The sequence below is a fragment of the Hydractinia symbiolongicarpus genome, chromosome 6 (genome assembly GCF_029227915.1).
Source record: "Hydractinia symbiolongicarpus strain clone_291-10 chromosome 6, HSymV2.1, whole genome shotgun sequence".
Classification (NCBI taxonomy): domain Eukaryota; kingdom Metazoa; phylum Cnidaria; class Hydrozoa; order Anthoathecata; family Hydractiniidae; genus Hydractinia; species Hydractinia symbiolongicarpus.
This window is the reverse complement of record NC_079880.1, coordinates 22,220,895-22,229,362: the sequence shown is the minus strand read 5'-3', so window position 1 is coordinate 22,229,362 and position 8,468 is coordinate 22,220,895. Positions and strand designations below refer to the sequence as shown.

Sequence of the window (8,468 nt, the reverse complement as noted above, 5' to 3'; positions counted from 1 at the left end):
AATTAGGATTTGCAGTCATCTTTTTCTAGTGTTTTAAGACTTAGGCAGTTCTAATTCCCTAGTCATTTGGGAATGCTTCGATGAATTAAAACTTCAAGGTAATGGTTTGTAAAGTTAATGAATAAAACAATTTTTTCAAAGAAAAATCATCTTTTAAAAGAAATCAAACAAAATTACAAATAAATTGTAAATGTTTATACAATATTAATATTGGGTGTATGTATGCATACATGCAGAAGTATAAAAATATAAAAATGTGCTTTAAAAATAAATATTAACAATGAAAACGATAATATTTCAACAAATTCCAAAAATAATTCCATTGAAAGTTATTTTGCTCAAGGTACATTACTTCGTTGTACTTCTTTAAACGGTCGCAATTCTTTCTCCACTAAATACGAAATGAGATGGCTTCTCATCTGCTGCATATCAAATCCAGCTTCAATGGGCGATTTCCCATCCAGAATTTCAAATGCGTAAGCATTAGCAAATACGCCACAGTTGATACCGTCTTCTTGCTTTCGAACAGGAAGAAATGATATTGCTTTCCAATTTAGGTGTCTTTAAATTTTCCATAGATTGTGTTTAAACTCCTCAAAGTATGCTGACCAGGTTTGTCTTTCAGGCTGTCGCAAATTTGAACACGGTTACAGGAACAAAGGGAGAGTAGCCAATGTTGGTTTCCGTCATGTAACAACTGTATATGCTCGTTACTCACTAATCATAATTTTTTTTTTTGGGTGAATTGAGCACTGACTGGAAGCGGTCTATTTTGTCTAAGGCTTTGCATATAAGTTTTTGGGCACCGTCTATTATGTCATTATTAAGCCAGCCTAAGTTCAGAGTTCGAAAGATCTATTTCACAACAAAAAGACCTAATTCACTAATAAAATATGTCTTCATTATTACAACGAGTCATATTTCTGGTAGAGTCCTAACTCGTCAGTGGATTCCTAATTCACTAGGGTACTAAAACTCCCTAAGTCAAAAATCCCTAGGGATTTAGGACTCATGGGTCTTAATTTCCTAGTCCTAATTCCCCGTTACACCGGAATAAAGCTACATGCGCCTATTTTGAACAAATTTTTTTACCCAACCACTTCTTAATAAGCAACTTTACCAAAATTTGCATGTAGAATGTCTGTATGGAGTTACTATATGGGTTAAGAAAGTAAAAACAAACAAGTTAAAATTTCGGTATAAAACCATCGTCAGTGCATATAAAATGTTACCAAGTTACAATTATTTAGTAGGTATATATAAAATGAATAGCATAATGGTCCTAAGGAATCAAACAAAGTAAAAAGAAAAATAATTAACTGGCACGTCACGCCATTTCTAAATGTGTTTGGTGACGTGATTAATCATTAGATTTCGTCCAGCTTGTTTTTGGTCAACTCTGTTAATAAATAGACCTTTGATCTCAGCTATATAATCTGCGAGGTTTGGAAATTCATTACCGGATTACATTGATTTAATATTGTGTAACTTTCTCTCGTCGTTTAAACTCATTTGCAGAGCAGATCCTTTTTCCTGATTTTAATTCGAGAAAGTAGTGAGTTATTGAGTGGTGGATAAGACTTTACAGCAAATGGTTGTGAGCAAACACTGCCAAAATTTTAAATAACCTTTTTTTTCTTCTTTTGAGCAGTTTTTAAGCAAATTTTACTCTACGTCTAAGCCTAATCCAAGGTTTAGGTGATATAGGCACAGTCCAATAGCCAAGAGAGCGAGAAAAGTTTCGTTAAAAAAGACTGACATTTTTTCAAAATGGGTTTAAAATGTGTTTTGGCTGGTCGGTTTGGCGTTTTCAACATTTTACATACATTTTAATACAATTATAATAGTTATTATAATTATGCTTAATAACACCTTTCATGACGTCATAATTTCAAATAATTAGTGAAACTTTCAAGACAAATATCTCGAAGACCAATTAAAAATTTTCCAAAAAAAAAAAAAAGAAGGATTCTTAGCTTACTTTCAAAGATCTTTTATATGAGCCCATTTTTTTTAGCAAAAGGTAAGCTTTAGATGATTTAAAAAATATTTACCTGTAAAAGTCAGTAAAGTAAGCTGTACGAAAACATTACTTCGCTATAAACACTTCAATGTTACAAAAATTAAAATTCTTTGCTCCACTAATTTTCGCAGAAATATATCTTCCACTCAGAACAGAGCCATACCAGCAAGTGTATTCTCCGTATAAATTTGTAGTGTGATTTTGGACAGATATACAGAGGGAGTTCAGCTCAAGATTATCGCCATTATTTCCTATATAGAGATTAAGATCGGTAAATCTTTCTTCAACCCCATCTTGATCAGGATTGCGTAGTATGATAGATTCTATTGAAACGTTTTTCCCCAAATCAAGCAAAAACCATTGATCCGTGGCATTCATAAATGCCGCACATGACTGCTCCAGTGATTGTCCTGTCGTCATGTCAACCGCAAAAGAGGGGGCGTCATCGTACCATTCGTGAATGTTAGAGGCATTCGTGGCTGTGAGAAGATTCACGTTTACCAGCTGGACTAAAATTTAGATATATCAAAAAATTATTTTTTGTTAATTTCCAAGGCTACTTTCTATATACGATCCTCAATTATCGTCACCATCAATTTAAGATGGATATCACTTTTAGAAGCGCTAGACATGCTCAAACTGAGAGCTCTAAAATTAGAATGTAATATGTTTAGCAGGGAATACTTACCGCATTCTGAAATAAGTTTTCTTCATAAATAAACTTAAAAAATAAACTAAAAAAGTGGCGTTATTAGGGCGGTATTATATTTTTGTTGTGATTTGTAGATTTACAAGTTTTAAAAGAACTGTTCTGAATTTCGTAAAAACACTTACTAGAAAAGTCCCATATAATACAAAAAAATTTACAGAAACTTACTGCACTTATATCCTTGACCGGTACAAGTATCTTCGCATTTTTCTGTTGCCGTGCAAGGTTCTGTACTTCTGCACAGAGGACCTTTCTGTTGAATAAAAATAATTTCATTGTTAGATTAGAAAAATAAAGAAATTAAACGATGGATAACAATACGCTTTTCCAGTGCACCTGACAGGTAAATATGATTTTTCAGTTTAGTTTCAGTTCTCAGTTTAAACCGTTTCAGATAGTGAGATATTTACTTGAAATATTTCTAAAATAACTGAAATAAAAGTATTTATTAACCCACTGTTGAGTATTTGCGAACGTTCTCGGAATTTTTTTTCAAGTGACTAGTCTACATGACGCCGTATTAACCGACATCAAAACAAAAACAAAACAAGAAAGTTAATTTAAAGTGGTAGAAAATGTTAATTACTTCTTTTTTTCGTCTGATAGACGATAGTTTATTTGACGATTAGAATGAAATAGACGAATTCATAGCAGGATAACAGGCAAAAGCAACAAAATATTGTAATACGTTTGCAGCAAACACCTTTATCAGGTATTGTCAAAACATGCAACAATGTAGACTCATCATATACCAGAACAACGGCACAACACACTGTGTTAACTATTTATTAATGTCAAACAGAAGAACGGAAAAAAATATGAACCTGACTCCCTTACATGACTACATTGGAAAGCTTTTGAATGCAAATGTCCCCGAATTTTATGTAGCCTAACACAGTGGTCACAAAAATATTGATTCGTTAAGCAATTAAAAACCAGCTAGTACCACTCACCGTTAAAAAATATCAAACATCTTGAGTTCAAATAATAACCAACTAGACGTATATAACCATTCGAAAGCTCTTAATACTTCCAGTTCCACGCAGTCTTCAACCCTCTCTTCATTTTTTTCCGAAGGAAATTTTAACAATTGTACATTTAATTTTAATACGAACACTCCACCAGCGAAACGACAAAGAATTGAGTTTTAAAACTGTTTTGAAATATTCTGTTTTTAAAAGTTGTATTGTATTGTTTATTTTTGAACGAGTTGTAGATCGAATGTCTGTGTACGTTCGAAATATAAAGAAAGTTACATGGTTTCCACCAAAGCCTTGTCTTTGGTAAAGGTCCCTGGACTGTAAAACCTTATTTTTCAATATTAGTTATGAATCAATCAGTGGGCTAATAAACCTCTGTCACTCACATGGACCTTACTGCGTTCGGTCTATGACGTCATGACCTCAGTCTATATTTTCCTGTATAGACCGGCTAAACGATTAATATGCCATTAGTATTTTCTGAAATCCAGATATAGAATAGTGCTATTTTTGTCATAAAATAATAGACAGACACGATGCAAAAAATTGTCGAACACTATTTGCGAGTTATTGAAAAGATATACCAAAAAAAATTCTTCGTGTTTTAGAATTCCAAATCAACATTTTTTGTATTCAGCCAATCAGAATGCAGTTATTATATCCAATTTATTCCTTGTTGTGATGGAATGTTACCTGTTGCACGAAAGGCGACAATTTTCATTGCGATTGTAACAAAATTAAATTTGTTACTATTTCCTTGAAAATTTTTTGTGTCCTAGTAGTCTATAGTTTATTTACAACCTGTTACAAAATGAAATCGATGTTACTGGTAACAAAAAATGTGGCTAATATATATAAAAATTCTTACTAAAAGAAAAATCCTTATTCCCTTTTTTACATAACAGAGCAGAGTAAACTGAGCAAATATTAGTCAACATTTTGCACATTTTGATTTGTGGCGCACAATAACTTTTTGTGTGAAAAAATTATATTTTGACCATCCGCTGAACGTATATTCCCGTTTCCTGTGGCTTCATCATATATAAATAATTTTTTTCACAAAAAATATTAAAATATTTATAATATAATTTATATTCAAGTAGATAACTATAGAAATTTTATTCGTTGCTATTTTATATCCTAGGTCATATCTCACGATGTAACGGAGCCTGAAGAATAAAAGAAAACCACATGGCTTCTTTTTAAAATATCATTATTTTAAATGCATTTTTTTCATAAAATTAAAAGACACACCAAGGCTTAGGGAAATACGAAAAATTCTAAATGTTGGACTGCGCTAGTTCTAGGACTGGGGAAAAAGGAGTTGATACTGTGCACTTGACCATTGACCAGAGTAGTTAGATGTTGTTAAAACATTAAGCTGAATATGAATGAAAATGTTATGTCTTTAAAGGTTGGTATATGCGAATATTTTAGATTTGTCCTGCTCAATTGAAGGCACTTTCAGGCTTGATTAAAGTTTCTGTAAATTGTGTCTGAGATTTTGATTAATAAGAATTTGGATAAAATTCCAAGTGTTACAGTTTTATGTTTGGTTTCCTTTCGTTTTGTTTCGTTTCGTTTCGTTTTGTTAGTTTGTTTGTTCATATGTTCATTTGTTCATTGGTACTTTGTTCATTCTGTTTGTGCATCTTTGTTTGCAGCATTCTTCTTTTATGTCTTAATCAGCTGCTTTGACACGCCTTGTGCTTGAACGACCTAGCTTGTGTCGAAATGCCTCAAATCTTTCTTACTGTTGACATCATTCCCACTGTAGTTTCAGTGTACACCAGATGTTTGTCACATGTATGTTGTGAGACGTGAAAGCTTGTGTTATTTTTGAAAAAAGATTACCTTGCTATGACACTGTACTTCCTACCATTCTAGCAATAATATTGAATTAATTTGAACATTATAGCACAGCATCTTAAATGGGACTTAATGGTACTTACCATAGTACTGACAAATGACTTAAGAAGTCCAAATTCACGTGTTTGCTTGATAAGAAATCAGACTTTCGTTTTAGTCACGTTTGTCATCGTATAAAACATTACTTTTGGAGCAAGAAAAGTACCAAAACCATTTTTAAATTTTCTCACTTCTGCCCGGCAATACTTTACAAGTTGCTTTGTTTGCTCAAGGAGCCATGCATACGGTACAACACAGAAAGATAAGCTAGAAAACAGATAGTCTTACATTTTGGTTCTGAGAAAAATCTGTTGAGCTGAACATCCATCCATCTGCAGCGTTAATATCACCTCCTGATTGCGAAAACACCAATTCACAATGCTTTCGACTCGCGTGGTAGTTCACAAACTTACATGAGCTTGCACCCACGCAGTGTTTGTAGCAGTCTAATAATGATATGGAATCGATGGATTTTCCAATACTGCCATTGAAATATGAATTTAGTAGTTTGATCGAAAAGTTGGCATGATGGTGACATGGCAGTCGCGTGATGTGTGCGTTCAGTGAGGACCACAATACGCACACGGTGACGAAATAAAATCTAAAAGGTAAAATTGTGACTGGATACGCGTTTGTTAACAGAAAATTTCAGGTTGGGGTTCATTTGATGAAATTCACGTGTTTGCTTGCTCAGTTAGGATAAAATGCTGGCTGTGCATCAATCAAAATAAAACTTTAGTTACACTTACATTGTTTATATGGTTCTTATTCCAATTTAGGTAAAAACATGTTTCGGAATCTATTATATTTTTTATAACTTTGTTTTTATCCATACTCATTTTATATTTACCCAATTTATATTGGACTGTTGCTTAAAAGTTATTTAAAGGATATGAGCCTCTTGTGGCTATTATATTATTTAAAACATGTATATTATGTAACCTGTTCATTAAGTCTAAATTCTAAAATTAGTTCGATGCGTATTTCGCTTGTTGATATACATCATGTCACTCATACTTCCTGCACCTACACGTTTCTTATAGAAATGTATTGTAGCCTAGTCGCAGAGCGTTCCCTTCCAGTGTGAGAGGTCTTGGGTTCAAATCCCGCCCGAGTCATGCCAGACACTAAAAAAGTGTGAATCTATCCTTTCTACTTAGCGTTCGGCATGAGAATAGGATTTATATCTTAGGCTGTTGCGTAGCTGAGCGATTGCTGTGCTTGCACGACTTTTGTAGTTGAAATGGGAGGTTTAATGTACTAAGACCTCCTTTGCAGGACCCTCTTTGATAGCAGTATCAATAAAAACAGAGGAGGCTATCCTGGGTAAAAAGAAAATAAATCAAAATGCAATACAATTCAGTAACGCTAAAACACCACAAAATCCATGTAATGACGTTCGTAAGTTTGTCTGTGTCCTATTTTATCGTGTCTAATAAACAAATAAGTGTAATTGTTTAGATAAGTTGATTTTAAAGAGACCAAACGTAAATAATAATAATAAAACAACAACATATCTTTGCATATTTTTCACTATACTACTTAACACTTTTCCAAATACTTATGTTAGAAAGTCTGACGCGGAAGCTTATTTTGTTTAGTTAAAAATCACTTCATTCCATTTTTGCTTTACATTTGACTTAATAACCAACATTTACATTTCAAAAATAGATCTTGAATAAAAAATATTTGCGAATGTTTATCGAACAACAATTTTCTATCTTCACAATTATTTTGGCGAATTAGAGTCGCCAGTCAGTGAAAAAATTTTTAATAGTGGCTAAATTATCATGTGTAAAAATGTGAGTCATTTTCCATTGTACTTAGAAAAAAAGATAAAATAAAGAGTCATACATGATTGTTCTTCTTCTTTTCATTAAAGACATTCCATTTGGTTTGTTATTAACGCGAAATAGTATTTTATCAACATCAAGCAGAATGATACAAGTTTTATACAAAAAAAAATTCTATTAACTTTTATATTATTAATTTTTCAAACAATTCCTCACAGCAGATTCAATTCAAGTTTGAATTATCTCTTTAACCTTTATTATAAATATTTTTTTCTTTTAAAGTGTTAATAATCACTATAGTTTGTTCTCCCTCCTAATGTGTCCTAATTCCCTACAAAAGGCTAGTTGAATGTTGTTAAGATGGCGGCGAGAAAGGTCGCACGTATGATACTGCTCTTTCTAATTTTATTACATGGAGTTGATAGCGAACCAACTTATGTAACAGAAGACGAGATTTCGTTAGTAATATTCAAGCATTTACAAGTAGGAAAGGAATGATGATAATTCACCAGAACATCTTAGGTATCTTTACGAATTTCGTACATCTTCAGCAACTTATGCACCGATGTAGTGAGATCGGTATTATGACCCTTTCTGAGACACTTATACAACGTAGCGGATTTAATGATAATAACAATTTATATCAAATCGATGGATACAAGTTTGTTCAACGATGTGAACGACAAGGTAAAGGAGGAGGAGTTGCAGTTTACATGAAGGATAGAATTAATTCGGAGAGGCAAACTGATTTGGAAACCAAACCTGCGGAATGTATATGGATTGAAATGATCATCAAAAAAGCAAAAAATGATCTCTTAGGTGCTTCTTATAGACCACCGAATTCTTCAGATTATTTGTCCACGGACTTTAGTAAAACATTTGACGAAATTTTATTAAATGTGGCAAGAGAAGAGAAAGAAGGAAGGCTTTAATGTCAACTATAGGGAACGCAATGATAATAAGGAATTTAAAGACATAGTACAACTATATGGTTTTAAACAACTTGTTAAACAACCAACTCGTACTACAGAGACCTCGGAGACACTTATTGATAT

General features: G+C 32.7%; 1 protein-coding gene across 1 annotated transcript; it reads right to left on the bottom strand.

Annotated features, from left to right (window-relative positions):
- Positions 1 to 1,186: 1,186 nt before the first annotated feature.
- On the bottom strand, positions 1,187 to 7,698 carry LOC130647593 (uncharacterized). The gene is made up of 4 exons (XM_057453511.1): positions 7,475 to 7,698; positions 5,909 to 6,221; positions 2,901 to 2,985; positions 1,187 to 2,532 (listed from the first exon to the last, which is right to left on the bottom strand). Exons 1-4 carry the CDS (start codon positions 7,504 to 7,506, stop codon positions 2,090 to 2,092), a joined length of 873 nt encoding a protein of 290 aa, XP_057309494.1. The 5' UTR covers positions 7,507 to 7,698; the 3' UTR covers positions 1,187 to 2,089.
- Positions 7,699 to 8,468: the final 770 nt, after the last annotated feature.